The sequence below is a fragment of the Apus apus genome, chromosome 1 (assembly GCF_020740795.1).
Source record: "Apus apus isolate bApuApu2 chromosome 1, bApuApu2.pri.cur, whole genome shotgun sequence".
Taxonomy (NCBI): Eukaryota; Metazoa; Chordata; class Aves; order Apodiformes; family Apodidae; genus Apus; species Apus apus.
Window position 1 is genome coordinate 99131708 of NC_067282.1, and position 21609 is coordinate 99153316.

General features: G+C 41.7%; 1 protein-coding gene across 10 annotated transcripts in view; it reads right to left on the bottom strand.

Annotated features, from left to right (window-relative positions):
• Nucleotides 1–21609, bottom strand: part of PRDM15 (PR/SET domain 15) — a 64173-nt gene that overhangs the window by 41454 nt on the left and 1110 nt on the right. For 5 of the 10 annotated variants that reach the window (XM_051629104.1, XM_051629097.1, XM_051629068.1 and 2 more), the window contains exons 2-11: nt 17834–17879; nt 13017–13110; nt 9097–9250; nt 7996–8248; nt 6716–6835; nt 4135–4233; nt 3150–3374; nt 2344–2479; nt 1078–1259; nt 303–397 (exon numbers count right to left, since the gene is read on the bottom strand). In XM_051629104.1, coding sequence (XP_051485064.1) covers nt 303–397; nt 1078–1259; nt 2344–2479; nt 3150–3374; nt 4135–4233; nt 6716–6835; nt 7996–8248; nt 9097–9250; nt 13017–13110; nt 17834–17870 — 1395 coding nt within the window. In that variant the 5' untranslated portion in view covers nt 17871–17879. Of the gene's footprint in view, nt 1–302; nt 398–1077; nt 1260–2343; nt 2480–3149; nt 3375–4134; nt 4234–6715; nt 6836–7995; nt 8249–9096; nt 9251–13016; nt 13111–17833; nt 17880–19766; nt 20077–21609 lie in introns of those variants that run through there. The other 5 variants (XM_051629055.1, XM_051629087.1, XM_051629078.1 and 2 more) reach the window with 5 other exon arrangements.

Genomic DNA, 21609 nt, shown 5'->3' on the forward strand with positions numbered 1-21609 from the left:
CTAGATCATGCAATTCCAGCTAACTCCAGCTTGTCTTGCCATAAATGATGCCCAAAACCAACTTTCAGTAGGAAATTCAGACACAAAAAAGGACTTGTATGCTCAAAAGCATGTTCACAACTTTGCAAATTCATGAACTGTTCTAACAGAAGATGTTACCTCCTCCCATCAGTCTTGTCTCACTTACTCACTCGTATATCTGCTCAAACATAACTGAGCCCAACTCCCCAGCTAGCACCTGGAAGCTCGTGGTACGTTTTCACCTAACCTCAGAAAGAGTGACATTAGTCATTTACACTCACTTCGTTCCTGCTGTGCTTGTATGAAACATGCTGCTTCAAGCTCTCTTTACGGCTAAACAGCTTTGAGCATTCCTCACATTTAAATAGTTTGTCACCTGAAGGAATCAATCAAAACAAAATTTAAAAAAGTAAGTAGTTATCAGGATAATAATAAAGTCTAGGCAGTACAGGGGAAACCAAAGCAACTGCAAACAACCAGCCTAGTGATGAGAAGCCTTAGTAATCGCAGAGATCCAAACAGCAGATTTTAACCTTTTCTAACAATTTTGGCAACAATTCTGTTTGGTTCCCCCACCCTTATTCAGCAACTATTTTGCATGGAATCGTTAGAAGTCAGTCACAAATCCCTGGAATGGTGGATCACAAACTCCTGAAACTGCAGATCACATGCTAAAAAGCCCTCAAGCTGACTTTACACAGTAATTATATCCACGTGCCTGTGAAAGCAGGGGGTGATAGATATGCATATATTTAAAGGGAAGAATAGTTTTGGAAAAACCCGCACATCCTTGGCCCCCATTTAAAATATGTACCTAAATTAAAAATTTAAACACTCTCATTTCAACTTTCAACTATTATCTTCTCATGCTTTGGTCTGCATTACTAAAATAGTTTCCTAGAGTGAGTTAAAAATAAAATTTAAAAAAGGAAAAAAAGAAAAAAGAGCTCTTTTAATATTTTTTACCCGAACATCTAAAAATAACCTAGTTCTTTTACTCAAAGGTGGAATCAGTGGGAGAAAATCAATAGGCAAGTGAGGCAAAAGTAAACCCACCATGAGAACGGATGTGCCTGCTGAGGTTGCTGCTGTTCTGGAAGATCTTACTGCAGATACTGCATTGATAGACTCGCTTGTGCTCCCCAAGTTGTTTTATCAGCTTCCGCCGTATACCATGTCTACTGGAGAGAATTAAACTTCTTTTGAGGGACATGGTGTTTTGGTGATGAGCAAACCTACTGGATTAGAGACAGAAAGGCAGGGACTGAAAGGTATCCCACAGGTTGCAAGAAAGAGTCCCATCAGCTGGCAAAAGCTAGAGGAGTGTTACGCTCAGCTCCTGGCAGGAGAGGGAGGCCTGGAGCTTCCTCGTTGCCAAGGTACCCTTCTGGCCTCCCCCTGGAAGCAGCAGATGTCAGAGCACAGTTCACTCTAGATTATCTTTACCCAGACAAAAGAGGAAAAAAAAGCAGCAGCCACCAGCCTCAGAGATTCTCCTCGAAGGCCCCTCAGGGGAACATAAAGGATCAGTTCTGTGTTTACTTGGAAAACATTAGCACTCCTTCAGCTTAGAAAGCTTAGCAGTTCACATGCAAAAGGTGAATTACAATAAGAGGGCAGCAGGGCACCAATAAGTTGCTCTATTTCCTACCAGAACCACCTGACAAAATGCATTTTGGGTCTGCTAAGGATTTCAATACATAGCATAACTAGCTAATGTCAAAAGATCAAGTGCTTTACTATACGAAAAAAAATCCAAAAATCCAAAAAGCCAATTTTACGGACAGAAAAAGACACAAAAGAATATAAATTAAGCAAGTAAGAGTCTCCCTGAGGTTCCGTTATACTAAAATTCTCCCTTCCCACTGCTCTAAATCTGAAGTGTCACATGCACAAATCAACATGAAGCCATTAATGAGCTAAGATGACAAGCAGGACTCAATAATAACAGTTATCAGAATGTTTTTGAGTACAAATCTCTGCCTGTTTTATCATCAACATTCAATAGGAGTAATACTTCACTTTGCATCTGCAGGGGTCTTTTGGAATCACACTGATTAAAAGCAGAAACACGATGGAAAATTAAATTCTCATGGTTTATGCTCCAAAATTCTGCCACAAATATCTCATCACCTGCGCACTGTCCTCCAGTGCACAAGCCATCTTTGTGGCATTCAAGGCCAGCTCTCACAGCAGCAGCAGCATCACACGATTTTATGTTAATGAAAAAGAGTATCTGTGGGCCCAGAAGTTAAGCAGAGCTGTTAAATGCTACATAATCTTAATTAAGCCTAAAAGGTAACTGCATGCCAGAGCACTTACGTTGTCACTGAACTGATGCTATTTGTGGTGCTAGGCATCTTTCCTATCACCAAATCTGTAATTCTCTCTTCTGCAGCTGCAGGCAGGGCTACCTCTTCTGGTGGGACCTCAATTACAACCTCAGCTACGCGTTCCGCTGCAAACACATACAAAAATACAGTGTTAATGTGACAATGAGAAATTAAACTTCAAATGCAGGGATTTGCTTTTGTAATGAGATGCGACACCCATCGTATTATTTGTCCACAACAAATAATGGACTGCAAGCAAATAGGCAGCACCTGCAAGATGGAAAAAGTGGCTACTGCCTGACAAGTAAGATGTAGGCAAGTTCTCTTACGGAAGTGTAATTTCTTACCTTTCCAACCTACAACTAAGGGGTCAGTTGACTACACATCATGAAATTTCCTACAAGAACTTCCCATAAAGGAAGGTAAGGCCCTGGACAAGGCCCATTTCACAAATAAAACTCGAGGTAGATTGAGAGGGAGGATGCTTCCTCTCCTGTTCCTTCTTGCAGAAAACTAGACAGGTCTCTCATAACCACTATCCTGTGTTTCTCTGGACCTCTCTAGTATTAAAACTGTGACAGGAGAATGCAGGTAATCTAAGTGTAGGTGCTGCAACACTTAGTGTAGACAAGGACCTCAGAGATAATTAACAAAGTCTGTAAATTGTCTGCCTTAGTGACCTAACTGAAAACCTTAATCTTGCCCCAGTGCTACATTTTAGGGCTGTCTGAGAAGGCATCAATACAGACTTAGGAGGGAATATGTGCGTAGCATTTTTTTTAAGTTTTGTTTTACCTGCAGAATCTTTCACTTCAACAACAACAAGAGGTGTTTCTGCTTTTGCTGCTTTGGGCTTTCTTCCCCGCCTGGCCTTCCTCCTTGAGTCTGTACTGGCACTGGCTGCGTCACAAACCACTGGCTGATCCAGAAGGGAATCCTCTGCTGCTTTCTCTGCAGCAGCCTCATTTGGGCTGGTTTCGGGGGCACCTTTAGCTTGTTCCAGGTGACTCAGCAAGTGCTCTGGGTGGACAGGAAAGAACAAGGGACTAAGGAGGAAAGAAATTGCCATGAAATACTCAAAGACATATATCCGGGTCAACCTCACTTAGCAGGGACTCGCTTAAAATTATTTCAAAAGCAGTTACAATACCTTCTTAAATAAAAACATAGTCTACTAAACATTTAAATGATTACTCACCGGGACTGGATTTTTGAAGAGATTTGTTAGATATCACTGAAAAAAGGTTATGTCCCCTGATAATGGGCACATTTTTCAAAATACCCAAGTGATTTAGCAGCCTAAGTCCCCTTTTAAAAAATAATTGGCCAGACCTCTTAAATATTCTAAGTTCTTTTGAAAACAGCATAAAATAGCTGCAAATTAAGCGCAAGAAAAAATGTTTCATTACCTTTACGAAATCTGTGCCATAAATACCACAGAGACAATATCACTAAGTATAAGCTGGCATCACTGAATTTTTACACTGCTCCTGCAGTTCCCTATCCTTGACATTCCCAACATTCACAACATCATCTAGGCAACAGTTTTATTTCCTCTAGATTCAACATCAAAGTTGTTTGCCCAGAGGCTCATCACTGCCATACCCAAAATATCACTGTCTTCCCTTCCCTGCTACCCTTTTTATTAAAGGAACACAAAATTTAAAACCTTTATCTTACTGCATCACAGATAGGTTATGGCTTAACAATGTCATGCTCTGGAAGAGAATTGTCCTGATGCTTCTCAAGTACTCTCTCATGCATTTCTAGCACTTCTTACCTGTCAATAGCTGAGGCTCCTGAAAAACAGATGCACACACTTTACATGTCCACTGGCTGGACTCTGCTTCTGCAGCTCCACTGTCTTCTGGTGTGTTCTCTAAATTACAACACAAATAGATACTGAAAACCTTTGAAATGGGAAGGTGGTAAATACCTGCAACTCTGTTCATCTTGAAATAACTCCTTGAGTATCACATGTTATGATTTAAGCAGTAAGAGGCCCATAGGGGCAGCTGTGACCACTTCAGCATTTTTCAAATATGAACACCTGAAATATCAGAACAGATGAGAAGTCAAAACAGAAACTAAATTTTGCCAGAACATCAGTGCTCTTCTGAAGTTGAGGGTCCTTTCACTACTTTCTAAAGAACTGTGATTATGAAAGGTACAATATAAAGGAATGCTTAGCACTTTTAAAACCAGGCTTATGAGTGCTTTTTTGGCTCAGCTAAGAACAGAAGCAGAAGACCCCTTGCTCTCTGTGAGGAGTATTGCAAAGTAAGAATATTTGGATTAACATGAAGATAAGGAAAAGCTGGTTTTGAGCAGTTCTATTAATTAGATGTTCTATGAAACAACTATATTCATGTTTTAATTAACATATCAGCTCACACCAGATACAGAAAATAAAGAAGAAATTAGGGGAAAAACAGGCCTGGAATTAAAAAAGGAAAACCTAACAAAACAAACAAAAAAATTGCTTACTCTGTTCATAGCCCATTGTCTTTTAGGCCTTGGATGATACATCTGAATTTGTCATGAGGATCTGGACCGGTTTGGAGATTTTTTTGGGGGGTACAAAGTTGAACATTGCACAGTCTACAAGACTTGCCAAGAGGAGGGGGAAGTCACTGAAATTAGGCTAAGTGAATGGCAGTAGAGGAGATTCAAACTGTTCCTCAGTTTCTGCCACAGATTTCCTCTATGATTGTTAGCAAGTCAGTTAATCTCTCTCTGCCTGAGGACTGCATCTGTAATGGCATGATACACTTACTTCCTCCTTTTCACTGCTGACTCTTAAACCAAAATAGAAGATTCTCTGAAGAAAGAGGTTGTTATCTGTTTAAATTATGTTTAATGTTCTGCATCAGAGAGTTGTGATCTCATTCATGCTGTAATGAATATATAAAAAAGAACTAGACAATTCAGCAACAGAAATTCCTTCTTCAAAGGCTACACAAAGACCTTCTTATCTTGAGAGCTCTGTCCAGGAGGCCAAAATCAGCAAACTTAATCCCCAAGATTCTGCATTACCTTTTTTTTTTTTAAAAAAAAACCCCCACAACCAACCAAAAACAAACAAACAAAAACAACCCCCAACAACAACAACAACACACCCCAAAACAAAACAAAATGAACCAGAATGGTAAGGAACATGTAAGCTACTGTATCTGTCTCATAAAATTGTAGGCTAGTAAAAATGAAAAAGCACTATCTGCAAAGTCTGCCTTGGAAAATTGTCCCTGACTCTGGGCTTCTCTTGCTCCTTAGCTGCCTCGTGCAGTAAACATAGAAACCATAGCTGTGCACTGGTTTGCCAGAAGGAGTCAGGTCCTATTTAGGTCCCCACTTTTTCAGGCATCCAGGGCAGCTGCAGTGCAACCCAGTTTACTTGGAAGCACAGACCTGCCAGATGGCAACAGCTTTGTATGACTTGAGGCAAACAGTCAGAATCAAGAGCGGTATATTTTGGTTTGGAAACACCAAAACACTACCTCAGTGGGAACACTTTAGGGTTCCCAAAGTATAATAGGCAGCATTTTCTTTCTATCGAAGTTGGACTTTCAGATAGTAGGATGAAGAATGTAGGAGGGGCTGTTCAAATTCTTCACAGTTCTTCCCCCCCACCCCAGAAAATCACTTATGCCAAACTGAAATAAAACTCACCAGTCACATTTACTATCACATTTTAGCTGTGACAGTATCCAAATTAAATGAATGGATCTTCCGAAGAATAATTCTGTACACATCTGCAAGAACTCTCCTCCTCTTGGTTACTTTTAATAGGCAAAATTTAGCAAAACAACCTTTTCAAAGAACAGACCCAGAATGGTTGTCTTTTGATCCTGATCTCCATACTACTCTGAGTTTACTTTTAGACATCGCAATTTGTGTTAAGTGCATTCTTAATGTCATTGTTCCACTTATCAGAGATTACAGGGGGCTGGGGGAGGGGGGCATTGCTTAAGTTCCTATGACCTTCCTCAGCCATATGCTCTTTGCCAAGAGTATCTGTACTGCTTATAAGTTGATCTAAATTTGAGTTCCTGTAATCAAGTACAGTTTGAACACTAGTAGGCTTCTAGTATGATTGTAATTTGGCTATGGCCATTGTTCTTGTCCTGAGAGCAGCACTGCTCTTAGATTCTCTCACAGTCTCATGTTGTCTTCTAGAACCTGACCATTTGACTTTGCAGAGAGTCTGAAGATCTTCTTTGGAATTGCCCCCACCCCAACACTAACCACCTCCAAAATCAGAAGCAGTTGTGGTTTTCATGAAAATCATCTGCCTAAAGGTTTATCAGCCCCTCTGTCACTTTTTAGCCTGCATGTTTTTAAAACACTGTAATTCTGCATACCTGCTGGATCTGCTGCTGATATGCTGGATTTCTTTGTTTTTTTATGGAGGAACACAGCAGATGAAGGCTTTGAAGAGATCTTCCCCTCTTTATCAGATTCCATCACTACCAAGCACACATCTGTGAAGAAAAATAATCAGTTGCTTTTCTTTACTTTCCAGACCCTTTGATTTTTTTGCTCTGTGCTGAGGGCAGTAACCAAAGCCAGAAAGTTTTGCCCTATAGCAGGCCTGCAAAAAATATTTTAATGTAAAATCTTATCCAGGACATTCTTATGTCTGAATCTCAAACAATCAATGTGCCTTTCATATGCTGCAGTGTGTAGTGAAAGTGCTGAACAGAGAAAGCAGGACACACCTGAACAGTATTTTTAAGTACCCATATGCACACAAAAATGCATCAACAGGTTAAACTAAAGAGGAAAAAGATGAAACCTCTCATTAATACCAAATGGAAACATCTTAAAATTCAGAACCTTGTTAACCATGTTGATTCAGCTGTGACACTTCAGACTGTGCTTATCATCAAGATCAGCCACACAGGATGCTGATAGTAATGGCCTCCCCAAGCCATTTGTCATCCCAAATGATACTCAGAAAAGCAGTAATACCATTGAGTACTCAGTATCAGAAAAAAAATGCCCTTTCAATTCTCAAGGATCATGCCTTTTAGCTGTAGAAATGCAAAAGCAGAAGAAAACGAAGGGGCGGAGAACAAAAGACTTCTGGTTGTTTCAGATTCTAAAATGTCTGCTGCCTTTCTTTGCCAACTGCACAAGCAACCATGTAGAACAGCAGTTCACTCTTGAGCTTATCTTATTCTAGTTGGTCCCATGCAAGGCTGCATTAGATAAATAGGGGTTTTCTGAGTAAAACCCAAACATTTCCACTACAACTGAAAAATAAGTCCTTCCTTAGCAAATCTGCATACATGCTTAGACTCACACTGACACTTTGCTCCCTTTGCTCTTCCGCCCAGAAATGTTTTTGATGCAGCCACCAGTTCTTTAGGTAAGAACTATTTACCTAGTTTGTTCACTCTGAAGAGGCTCAATCACCAACTAGGCCATCCGCTTTCAAAAACTCAGATGTATCATGGTGACGAACATGTGCTTTCTTCTTGCAGGGCAACCAGGTATGCAGGTTAGCCTGACTCTAAAAGCTAACAAACTCAGGGTCAGAGTCTATTTGGTACACAGCACTGCCAACTACAACAGCAGGGGACTATCAGACCCTATCAGAAGTGGGCCCTTAGAAAGGAAAAAAGGCCCCCACACATACCATTGGCAATACTAGTGACCTGCTTCAGCACTGGCTTTTCCATTTTTTTGGCGTAAAAAGCTGCATACCACACTCGCAGCTCAGTTCCTGGTGGGATGTCCCGGGAGGTGGTGAAGTAAATATCATTGTCATGCTGGAAGGCAGTTAGGTTTTGATGCTCATATTCAGTGGCTGGTCGTACCATCATCATCCAGTTGCAATCATCTTCATTCGAGGTGTCAAAATATACCAGGGGCCCATCCTTCTGGAACACCTGCCAAGCAAAGCATGCATATAATAAAACCCTAACAGATAATATCAACTCAATATTAACGTTTACTTTCTGCTTTTGCAATGGCTACCATTGAGTACCACCAGTCAAAGAAAGCCTTGGCACTTACATCAAGCATGTTTTAAGTATCAGTTACATCTTCAGGTGAGTTAGTCTGAGACAAACTACCAGGGCCAGGATGGGAACAAACTGAACTTCTGTCCTAAAAATTCTTGCTATAGCCACTGGTTTCTCACAAAACTTGAATGACTGAATACAGGAAAATGGAGGGGGATCCTAACAGCATGCTGTGAAACACCCATCAGCCTAAGTCACATTTCTACATCTTTACTTCTGAGTTACGTATTACTGAAAATGTAAGACTGAATTTAATTTTTACTGTACATTTTTCCTCCCAAAACTTGTCAAGAAGAATAAACCAAATGAAAGAGAGAAGAAAAATGTTTATTCTGCATGTTCCATATACCCTAATGCATTTGTCACTCATTAAACAAATACAATCAAATTGAAGAGACTCATTAAAAAACTGAAATGAACTGCCATAGTCATTGTCCCTCTTGTAGCATCACATACAGAAGGTGAAACAGAAGCAGTTTTGCTGTCTGTATCCTAGCCCTATCTCCTACAAGGGTGTTCACTTCAAATATGCAGAATGAGCCCTTAGTTTGATTCTTCTATACCCTGCTTGTTTAGGTAGTCTGTTATAGGGCATGCCTAAAAGATGTCCCAAATAACTGGTCCCCTCCCCATTTTTTCCACAGCGATAGATAGCATAAAATCATTATGGGTTAAACTGACTCTACCCTTGCTTTTCACGTGCTGTGTCTCACCTTCAGCGGAAAAACTGATTCTTTTTCCAGCTTGACAACTCTCTTGGATTCAAATGGGCCAAACTGGGTACGTTTCACTAGCTGAGTCAGAGCGAATACTCCTTCAGTCCCATCTTCCAATTGTCTTATCTCCAAATTAGAAGGTAGAGATGACCTACGAATTGAAGAGACAATTGAGAAAAAACCCACACAATTACACATGGGACAAAACTGCAGGAATCCTTGGAAGAAAGAATTCAGCATCTATTTCTCTAATCTCCAGTTAAAGAAACCTTTTTTTTCTGATTTCTATGAGGATTTATAAATAAAGAGAACAACTACCAGCAGTGGAAGAGGGCTAAGTCAGTGATTACTTGAGAGGTCCAGGGACCTGACAGGCTGCCCCTGACAGGGTGCTGACAGAGCAGTCCAATGCCATAGTGAGATGACTATAGTCTTGGAAAGATCATGGGCATCAAGAGGTGTCTGATGACTGGGAGAAAGATAAATGTTGCATTCATGTTCAAACAAGGCCAAGAGGATGATAAAAGAAACTACAGGTTGGTTGGCCTCACTTCAGACCCCGGGAAAATCATAGAACAAGGCTTTCTGGGAGGCATTTATGGTCACATGAGATGAAGGTGACTGGAAACAATCACCATGGATTAAGGGCAACTCATGCCTTCCAGGATAAAATGACCAGGTTTATGGATAAAGGAAGAGCAGCAGATGTAATTTTCCCTTAGCAAGGGAAAGACTTCAGCAAGACGTTCAACTCCATTTCTGATGATATAATTGTATCCAAGCTGGGATGCTATGATCTGAATGGGTACACAACTACGAGAGTAAATATACTGTTGGGTGGTCAGGCTTAGATGGTCAATCATTCCTACTCTACCTGGAGCCCAGTAACAACTGGGGTACAGCAGAGGTCTGTGCTGGTACCTGTCCTGTTTAACATCTTCATCAACAATCTAGAAGGAGCATTGGAGTATACTCTCATCCAGTGTGCAGATCACACTGAGGGGCACAGTCAATATGTCTGAGAGCAGGACTACCATCCAGAGGGACCTGGATAGCCTGGAGAGGTACACTGACAAGAACCCTATGAAATTCCACAAACTGCAAGTCCTGCACCTGGGAAGGAAGAAGCCCTGGTGATGGTACTGGCTGGGGGAAAGACCCTAACAGTGGTGGTATGCAGCAAGCTGGACACGAGGCCACAGCATGTTCCAGCAGCAAAGAGGGTCAAACTCATCTTGTGCAGGAGCAGCCAACAGACTGAGGCAAGTAATTGTCACCCTCTGCTCCGCGCTTGCTAGATCCCATCTACCTACTGCCTTCTGTTTTGGGGCCCCAATATGAGAAGATGTCAATGAATGGAAGGAAGTTCAGGGGATGACCACCAGGATGGTGAGGGGCTAGAGTAATCACCCTGTGAGGAGAGGCTGGGGAAGCAGGATCTTGATAAGCCTAGAAAAGAGATGGCTGTGGGGTCCATATGGGGATGTCACTGAGACAAAGAAGTCAGGGTCTTCACACAGGCACATGGCAAGTCACAAGAGACAAGATGCATAAAAATGAAAAATAAGCAGCTCAGCGTGGATATTAGCTCTGACCGGAATATCCTGAGACCTCTTCCAAAATGAATTACCCCTTGACTCTACAGAACTTTGATTTTCACCATGCTTATTTTAAAAAATAAGCTACATTCCTCCCCAAATTTTAAAATCTTACATACTTATGCAGATCATAGCCCCTAAGATGAAAGCCCTGTACATTTCCCTTGTTTTCTAGCCCCCCTTATGACAAACATTAATCACAAGTGCCTCCCTGCCTCTCTCATTAACCAAACAAGTTTATGAGAAGAACTGTACGTAGTAAATATTGATACTGAAACAACCATATTTGTTTTAGAACACCAAATGCAATCCTGTTTTTTCAGCTCTGTGCTAACAGATGAAAAGCTAAAAATAATCAGACAGGCTACTCTGTAGAAGTTGACACTGGTAGATCTGTTTTCCTGTCTAGATGAAGAAAAATAAAAAATATTGCAATCTTGATGATAAGCAAATTAATTGAAAAAATGCTTTCAGTTTCAATAACAGAATATGCAATATTAGAGATGGTGAAGTTCAGGAAACATTCCCTAACACTTTTTTCCTAACCACAGACATCAATTTTATCTTTTCAGTAGCAGAGAAGAAACAATGCTCATGTGGTTAAGCAACTAGACTGGTTTTTGAGAGATTCGTATCCAGTTTGTAATTAAACTTGCACTCAACCTCAGGCAACCCAATCTCCCAGCTACTGTTCCTCAGATTTAAAATAAAGGCTGCAATTGTATTTCTTCTGTATCTTTCTTACTTTACCTGTTTTCAGCTGTAAACTCTTCAGGAAAAGAATTACATTTTTCTGCAACATGGCCATTTTTAAACTCTGCTTTCAAATCCACTATCCAGCAGCAATACTTCCACTAGAGAACACATAACGTATCTGCACGTCAAAAAAGGCTGAAAACCAGTGCATGCAACTGTATTTGCACATGTTCACAGTTCTAATATCTGGACACTCTGATAATTCTCCACAACACAAATAAATAAGAGCATTAAATTGCAAGGAATAAAAAAAAAAAAAGAAAAAAAAAAGAAAAAAGGAAAGGCTGTGAAACCCCTTCCTGGAGGTGTTCAAGGCCAGGCTGGATGAGGCTTGTGCAGCCTGGTCTAGTGTGAGATGTCCCTGCTCATAGCAGGGAGGTTGGAACCCAATGATCTTTAAGGTCCTTGCCCACCTTAGCCATTCTATGATTCTAAAAGGTATGAAATAACAGTTTAAGTTGTCATTGAATCTGCTTAGTGCAGGCTAGAAACTTACTGCACTGCCTGAATGTCTGTGTATAAGAAAAGCACCTCCATCACCAAATTCCTATGGGCATTTTGAAATTACCCTCAAGAACAAAGCACCTCTAGGCTGTTAAAACAGTAGTCCCCGTTAACACTTGCTGCAGGAGATCATCCATGGCAGGTTTCCAGACACAGGAAGGTGGTGCCTGACAGGAGCTGCAGGGAGCTTCCTTTATTGGGTAGGGTCAGAGAAACAGCTATGGCTCATGCACACATGCAGCCAACATACACTGTGGAACACCAAGACCAACCTGCCCAGGCAGAGAGGGTCATGGCATCCAAGTGAGAGACCCAGCACATTCAATATTTGTTACAAAATTATCCTGTAAATACACAGTAGGGCCTACAGAGCCAGCATGTGTCTGACTTGACTGCATCTTCACAACAGTGGTTACTTTTTGTTAGTCTTTCATTTTATATCTTAATATGAATTTTGCTGACAATGCCTGATTAACTTTCTCTGTAAAAATCACTACTTACTGCTGCTTCCTCCTAATTAGATTTAGTCTATTTGTTTTCTTTTGATAAGCACAATGTTTCTGCTGTGCTGTCACAGGTTTTCTGACAGAAGCATTATCCCTAATAATTCATAAAGGCTTACAATAATAACAACTTGGTTTGCTTTTCAGTGGAGAAACTAGAGAGGTCATACCAAGCAGGAGGCCACAACCACTCAGAAAAAAGATCCATTCTCACACATTTTTCTGAAACTAATACAGTACGTCTTGAGGGGGACAGTAAGTTGCAGGTACTTGACCAAGACAGAAGGCATCACCCCATCTGGCTCTATCCGACTTTTTGCCAAAAAACTTCAGCAAAGAAGCCAAGTCCTGATAAGCAGCAAGTTATTTTTTGGCTTCAATCCAGTAGAGCACTTAAGCGTGTGCATCAATTTTTTCTGTTTAATCAAGGCCATGTGCTTTCCATAGACTGGGATTTCACTTCTCAGCTGTAAATGTGACATCCATTAAACAGCAAACATGCTTTAAAGAACTAGCATGTGTTGGGTTAGTCAGAACTGACACAAATATTCCTTACCTTGCCCTGCTCAATACAAAGGAGTCTTTGACTGTTACCACTGGGCCCAGTTCAGGACACTCTGAATCATGGTACTGCCCACAGTCCTCACACCCTGCAAGGAAGCAGACAGCATAGAGAAAGGTTGATGAAAAACACTTTTTAAAAGCAGCCACCTCCTTCTTTCAAGAGCTAAACGCAAAGTCTAGCACCAAGTAAAATACAGATGTTGATAGCTGGCACCTGTGTAGGTGAGATAACACATGCCACGATCAGTACTACCAGAAGGTAATTGTTTATATTCTTTCTCAAAGGAAAATAATTGCTTACATCCACAGGAAATATTCTGCTTAAAGATGGCATTATTCTTCAGATAAAGTGCCATAACATCCAGCAGCTAAAGAAAACCACATTACTACCTTCATCAGAACCCAGGCTTTTAGAAACAGCTGGTGTAGCATGGTCTCCTTACTGATAGGAGGCACAAGGCCAGAACCAGCAGCAAAACTGGCAGAGGTCTCAGCAGGGCACGAGTGTGCTGTGGGAGCTCAGCTCTGCCTGGAGCTGTGCCTGGCATGCTCACCCTCCTCACCCACAGCACAGGGAGAGATACCTCCAAGATGCTTTCTGGTGCCTTTCCAAACAAGTTTGGTGGCTGCCCAATATACTTTGGCCACTTCTTCATCCACTGTCAGCTTACCTTAATTAACTTATAGTTGAAATGGCTGTAAATTATCCAGAACTGAATGGTTTCAGACCAGGATAATTTGAGGTTTTCTAAAATAAGCTAACTTAACAGGATTTCAAATGCACACATGTTGCTTCACTGTGAAAAACAGCTGTCAAACTGCCCTGCCTGGTCAGCTGCTGACACAGCTTAAATAGAGATCACCACACAGGGGTTATAATCCTACAGTGTGATTTCCACCTGAGCTCCACGTTCACAATGGTAAGTCCCCACCTAGGGTGCAAAGTAGAGGGCAGTTACACCTTGTTTGGCAAGAGAACATGACAAAAGCCATGTCCTTCCAGGGTATGCTCCCTCTGATAAAGCTATTCTGTGCTCCTAACTGGAAACCTCTCCTTCCCAGCATTTTTCCCAGTGAACTAACAAAAGGATTTCTTTTAAGACACAGAAAAGGGATTCCAAACTACAATGCACAGCTCCATTGTTTCTTGTTTGGACAACAAAAACAGCTTAGCAGTGCAAATCCATGCACATTTGACAAATGGCAGTACCAGCTCGTGCAACCCTCAAGCCTACCGCTGCTTCCTGTACGGCTGCTTGTGCTGCCTTCTGGTGAATCAAATGATGAAACAATCAGCTTTTCCCATCAGTTTATTTTTCAGTTGAATGAATTTCCCAGTTCAGTTTACTGTACAGCACCAGACAGCTGCATCATGAGAAAGGATCAGGGGAAAAGCACTATCCACGTAGTACCAGCACCAAAACTAAGCCTACAGCCAAGTAGCCTCCCCTGCCCTGCACTGTTTACACCAACACCCCCCCTTAGGAGTGCCTATAGCTCACACTGTGCTTAGTATTACTGAAATAATCTGGGCTAAATATAAACTTCCAAAACCAGAGAGGGTGGAGGAGCCACAGAGGAATGTATAAACTGGAGTGCTGAAAAGAACTGGATTATCATCCACAAAAGACTGTCACAACCAACAGGGACAGGAAGGAACAGCTGGAACGACAACTTCTTAAACCGGCTTTGCTGCCAAAGGAAGCAAATAACTTAATCACTCCCCTTATCTTTTGACTGTACCTAGGCACCCTTCACTTCGGCAAAGATAGCCACTACATGGGCTCAACAAGGTGCAGACAGCACTGTCCAAAACTACATGCAGGAATAAGCTACTCATTTCTCTCACTCCTTTGCGGATGGATCAATGATCAAAGTGAGAGGAATGTGACACTGACATTGTGGAGCATGCATCTCAAAATCTAAAGGGATGCCTTACAGCAGACATTCCCCAAGGTTGTTATACTCACCGTATGTGACACTTTCAAAAGATTATGGCCACAGGAGAAATATAAAAGTAAGCATGAGGATAATGGTAAAGTAGCCTGCAAGGAGTTTATTCACAGACTTTTATAAAAATGTTCCAAAACTCTTTTCTGTCTATGAAATATGTATTCAATCATTTTAACTACGGGAGGGCACAGTAACATCTATAGCAACTCACTTTTTCAGAACAATACCCCTATCCCGTGGAAAAAAAAAACCTACAGAGAACACAAGAAAGCTCAAGAAATTCAATGACCACAGCCTCCAGCAGAAGGGGAAAAATAATGTTTGACACCTTCTATCTGTGTAACTAGGGAATAGTATCACACACCTGTCCTAGCTGCTGTCCACCGAGGTCTTTTTATGAAGGGGAATATCAGATAACTTCACCTCTGGTATATGCAACTCAATAAAATGTCTAGCAATCTGAAAGAACCCTGGTAAATCCATACTGAAGTGAGATTTTCTTTCCAGTAAGAGTTCCCATAAGGTTAATGTGCAGCTGTGGAGACATCAGGGTGAAGACTGTGGATCTGTAACAATGAAAACGTATGCTTTATTCTGCTCTTCATAGATCAGATCCACATTATCTGGGCCCCCCTCTCCTCATACAAGTAGGTAAAGGGAAGTCTGGGTTACAGATATATTTGGCAAATTGCATCCAGAATTTACAGCTAGGGTTAAATGTTGGCTGCCCGGTGACCAGGCTGCTACAATAGCTACGGTTATCGTGGGACCTGTGCTCACAAACACCATATGATTGGATTTACTGAAGGCAAGAGCTTGGACTGATTCCGCAGGATGGGAATGGAAGTTTGGCTCATCCCAAATTACAATTTGATTATTGTAGCCTGCTCCTGACTTGCTTCCATCTAAAACAGCCAATGTGAAACCTTACCCCTTACCACTGGGAGCTAAAGAAGGGATCACATCGGTGACTACAGATTTGCAAGAAAGAGGAATTACAATCCCCACCCACTCTGCATATAACTCCCCTTCCTGGCCAGTTCAAAACCAAACGGAAAGCGGCGATTGACCGTAGACAACCGAAAAATGAACTCAAACACAGGTCCCTTCACTGCTGCGGTACCCGATATAGCTGAATTAATTTCAGCTATACAAGAACAAGCACACCAAATTTTAGCAACCATCAACATAAAATATGTATTTTTCATGGTACCTTTACAGGAGTCAGATAGAGAGTGCTTTGCTTTCATGTGAGAAGGCCAACAGCATACCTTCATGTGCCTGCCCCAAGGGTATTGCCACTCACCAACAACTGCACACCATGCCTTAGCTCAGGAACTTGGCTTATTTCCCCTGAGAAAGATGTGAGGGTATATACATATATATACACAATATATACATTGCCTTCATTGCTGGATTTAGTGTCACTGCAGTACAGCAAACCCAAAAGAACAAAACTGTCCACCTAGAGAGTTTAGGACTGCAAATCCCTCCCAAAAACATGTGGATACTAACTACAGAGGTGAAATTCTTAGGCATTTGGTGGAAAAGAGGAACCACTTGCATTTCCCCTGAAATGTTAACCACGTTAGATCAAATTAGACTCCCTACAAACAAGAAGGAACTACAGCATGCTTTAGGATTACTGGTCTTCTGGAGAAAGCATATTCCTGATTTTTCCATCACTGCACATCCCTTATATGACTTGACACAGAAAAGAGTTGCTTGGGATTGGACCCTATTTGTGAAGAAGCTTTAAAATTTCTGATCTTTGAGGCTGGGGTATACCAAGTTTTAGGACTTATGCACCCTACTGACCCAATGGGGCTTTGCCATTCATTGATCCACTATGCATATGTGACAAAGGGGACCTGAGGGACCAACCCATCCAATACAATTCTATTCCAGGAGCTTTAAGAATGCAGAAAAACGGTACTCAGTATGGGAAAAGGGACCACCCCGAGGGTGGTCTCTGGGGGCAGGATGTAATAAAAGGGGTGAAAGTGCCACACATCTGTGAACCCACCACATAGGGACCAGGACCCAAGGCTGGAGGCTGGCAGAGCTGAACAACATGCTGAAAAAGACCTCGCTGGAACAAAGGATGGTAATACATCTGCTCTATGTCCTCCTCCTCGTCTGTCTTTCCATCTTTCCTTTCTTTGTTCTCCTTTTTAACTTGTAGAGTTAAAGGGTTACAAAATCTTAACCTTTTTCACTAGTTTGATCCATTCACCAGTTACAGGAGTAGTCACTGGAAGTCAACATCATTAACATCTGAGTATTGAGTTCCTAATAAAGCATTTGTTGTGGTTCCTCTAGGCCATTTGCTGTGAAAAAATTCGTTTTTCACTGAGCACTGCTGCCAAGATGGCACTCATGCACTTTTGGGGTATAAATAAGATTCACTTCCCTTGAAACCCACCGAGTGGGACAAGATATGGGTGCATCTCAAACTTGGCTTGTCCAGAAAGAACAGGCCCTACTCTTGTGGAGGTGCGGAACTTCAGCTCAGACTAAAAGTTAGGGTTCCCTGTAAGTCACTCCTGGTTGCTAAAGCTGGCTATATAAACTAAGGGCGTAGACTAGTGTTAGGCCTTCAATCTCTCACCAAGAAAAAATTGTTTTGTTAACTCACATGCACAGGTATCTTTCTGTGTTTGCCAATAAAACCTGGAGAATGTGTACAGTTAAAATTAGTAACCTTTTCTCTACTCCTCCATAAGCTGTTTGAGCTTACCTTGCATAACTACTTTTCTAAATAAAACCTTAAGTCTATTTAGTATTTAATTCCAAACATTCTGGGTAGACATGTCACATCATGAGACGCAGGTAATTTTCCTTTCCAATACTTACAAACAAATATAATCTCATCACTGCCATCTTCAGCCATGTTTTAAACCTGCCAAAATACAAAAGATTAAGTTAGTTCTGAATTACTTTTACTTTCCATATTATTGAAACATCCCTTTATAGAGTAAAGATGCTGACTGACCCAGAGCATACCCAAAGACATCACTGCCCCTGCAGAAGTATCAATGTAAGGTCAAAAAAACTAAAGTTGTTAGAAATCCCCCAGTGACTCCGGTGTCCTTACATGTGTTGCTGGAATCGCTACCAAGAAGCCTAAATGTAGATGTACAGGCACTTCCCTCTGAGGCAATGCTGTCTTATGTGGTTCCCCATCCCTCCTCTTGCCAACCTCCAGTCATTCCTATGTGTCCCTGCACCCCACTCTAGACGCTCCTTTGGAACCCCAGAACACGCAGGGCTGGAGGACTTAATTAAGGCCAGCAACAACCACTGCAGAAACAAAGCCCATCTGGTTCAGTGCAACATTTTATTGAACACCGGCTTAAAAAATTATCCCTGAAGGGCTATGTCTGATATGCAGCTGCACCCGTGCTCCACTCCACCTCAAGCCTCCACTAGAAGCAGTAAATGGGTTCCTTCACTCCCAATTGGTAAAGGACATAGGGATGTGCTGCGTGAAAAGTCAGTATGTTAACTGCTGGGAATACAAAGGGACACCTGATTGCTGGGGCTCTTGGTCATGGCAGGAGGGATCCTGCTGCTCAGTTACCAGGGCAACAGTCTAAGGAGGATGCTGGTCACTGACTCTGGGCATCCTGGCATTCCCCTGTTGGAAAATAACTCAGAAATTTAGAACTGTGTGGTTATTTTGTGTAAGATGTACTCTGTATATACGTAAGTTAAAACTGCAGTCAGAGAGGCAGACAATTGGTACCACAGCCAGCACTGAGCAAGGACATCCTGCAGTAACTAGGCCTTGAAGAAGGCAATTAATCAAGAGGTTTTAAGGGTGCCTCACGTAAATCACGAACTTGGCAGAGAAGACCTGAGGTCCATACAGTTAATTGGACCTAAGGAATGCAGGAGGTGATAAAGAATCACAATCATGAAGACTAACTGCTGAACCAGTCTTAGGTGGTTGGAGCTATAGAACTTGCAATACTGTGTCCCTTAGATGAACTTAGCTCATTATAATGTCATTATAATGAGCTAAGAATCACACCTCCAGGTCAAGAAGATCCCTGCCCAGGTGAAGACCCTTCCCCTGAGCATGCATGACAGAAATAGTGATGTAACCTTACTTTAACTGTATGTAAATCACTAACCAATCACTGTAAGGAGGATGGACTTGGAAGCTTGCTAACTTTACCATTCTGTGTATGTTGTGAAAAATCTTGTTTGGTGCGCTTGATTTGTACAAATCTGCAAGAAATAACAATGTCTCCTTCCTAAATGTAGTCTTTTCCCCACCAAGGGGCCAGCACTGCCCATCTGTGGCACAAGCCAGGTCTTCTTTTGTAGCCCCCCAGGCTACAGCTTTGGGGGACTAAACTAATAAAACACTTAAATATTTATACAAAAGCCCAATTCTGAGCACAAGCAGCCATTCAGGGAGTTTCCCAAAAGCTCTTTTCCTGAAAGCACTCTAAAAAATATATATAATAAAAAGCAACAACTATTTAGGGAAACTCAAGAGTGAAATGGAGCCAAACAAGCCACAGTCAGTGATTCATGGGTTGACGTAAAAACAAACAAACAAAAAAGGTTATTTTGCTTTTCAACCAAGATTTTTTGTGGATGCTCTATTTCAAGAGGTGTATGCCCAGTTATTTTTAGATAGCTTGTGTCCTGACAAGACTTTAATCCTAAATATAGCTGTATTAGCAAATACTCTTGGTCAATGGCTCAGAGGCGCAGGGGACACAATGCAGCAAGACCAGCAGTACTGCTGTGTGACCTCGTGAAAGGCATTCACCTTCTAGGATTTTCCTGTGTCTCATTCTTCACAAACAGCACTACAGAAGCTGCAATGCCAGTCTTGTTCTAGAGGCCATCAGATAAGAATAGCAACAAAGGGGTGGAGAAATCACAGGAGCATAAATGTTGTTCAAGGTGATGGGGAGAAACTGGGAAAATTGTTTCTTGTATCAAGTATTTTAATGTTCCACCTCACAAAACTTCTGATTCACCACCCATCCTTCCTATACTTGGCACGATTACCTGCAATGCTCTGAAATAAACAGGAATGAGTAATCATAGAATCCTTAAGGTTGGAAAAGACCTCTAAGATCATCAAGTCCAACCATCAACCCAACACCACCATGCCAACTAAACCATGTGCTGAAATGCTATGTCCACATGTTTTTTTAACAACTCCAGGGATAGTGACTCCACCACTTTCCTAGGCAGCCTGTTCCAATGCCTGACCACTTTCATTAAAGACATTTTCCATAATATCCAATGTGAACTTCCCCCGGCACAACTGGGGGCCATTTCCTCTCGTTCTATCATGGGTTACATGAGAGAAGAGACTGACCCCCATCTCACAACAAACCTTGTTTCAGGCAGCTGTGGAGAACGATGAAGGTCTCCCCCTCAGCCTCCTCTAGACCAAACAACCCCAATTCGCTCAGCTGCTCCTTGATACATGAATCATGCACGCAGCTCAGACATCAACCTGCAGGTGCCAAAAAGAGGACTACCTGCCATTAGCATTTATACCTTGTTACAAATCCCTGTGTGGCCTTTTTCCCGCCTTCCTACTTTACGGGAAGCACAGGAAAGGCACACCTACACCAAACTGGGTTTAACAATTCTGACTTAAAAACAGTCCTTCTTACCCTTTAGACTTTCAAACTCCTCACAAATCCCAACTGTATTTCCCAAGAGGTTTTTGAACTAAATGCCATTATAACACCCGCTCCAGCTGGTAAACTGAATCACAAAGTGCCACCCTAGCTCACATGATGACACTGAAGACAGACTTCAGAGTTTTTCACCTCATCTGCTGTTGCTCTAGGCCATGTCTGATTATTTTTCTTTTCAAGCATCTCTTATCAGGAAAATGTTCCATTAAGCCATTTATCCTACCACACATAATTATGTTCTTTTCTTGCAGAGAAAACCAGAGCTTCTGGGAATTCCAGATACTTTTATATAAAACAAGAGAGCAATCATTAAGCAGCGAATAACTGCATGAAGAACCACACAGAATAAATTAGACTACAGGTACAAGGCCTAATCCTGACTGCAGTAAAAGAGCAGAAAAACAGAGTTTTCTGCTTGTATAGTTAACTGGGCGATTCTGTACCTTAGAGGATGCAGCTAGGCACACAAATTCCAGCTGCAAAACTGGCCTATGAACACCGTGAAAATCAAGGGTACCCAAATGAAGACACTGAGAGGCTGCAAAGTCACAGGTATCTGCTAGTGGAGCGTGACGTGAAGTGTTTGTGTCAAGGAAGCAGTCATGCAACAAGCTCTCAAAAAATGTAGGGCCTGGTGCAAAACTGTATTTTCCCCTAGTAAACAGCTGAAGAAAGAAATCAGGCACCAGTGGTAAATTGAGTCATTTTAGTCTCACAAATCGATTAAAAAAATAAACCAGATCAATCTGCGATTGAATGTAATGATCAACGAAGCAAAGTTATTTTCCTTTTCTTCTTTCTTCAGTTTTCTATTACAATTCTACAGTGGGCTTCTACTCGTGTGGATAAGGAACAGGAAGACACACAAGGGGCTGGCTGCTGGAAGTACATGCGGACGGAAAGCACGGTCTTTAAAAATACCCTGTTGCTCCATGATGTTAACTCCAATTT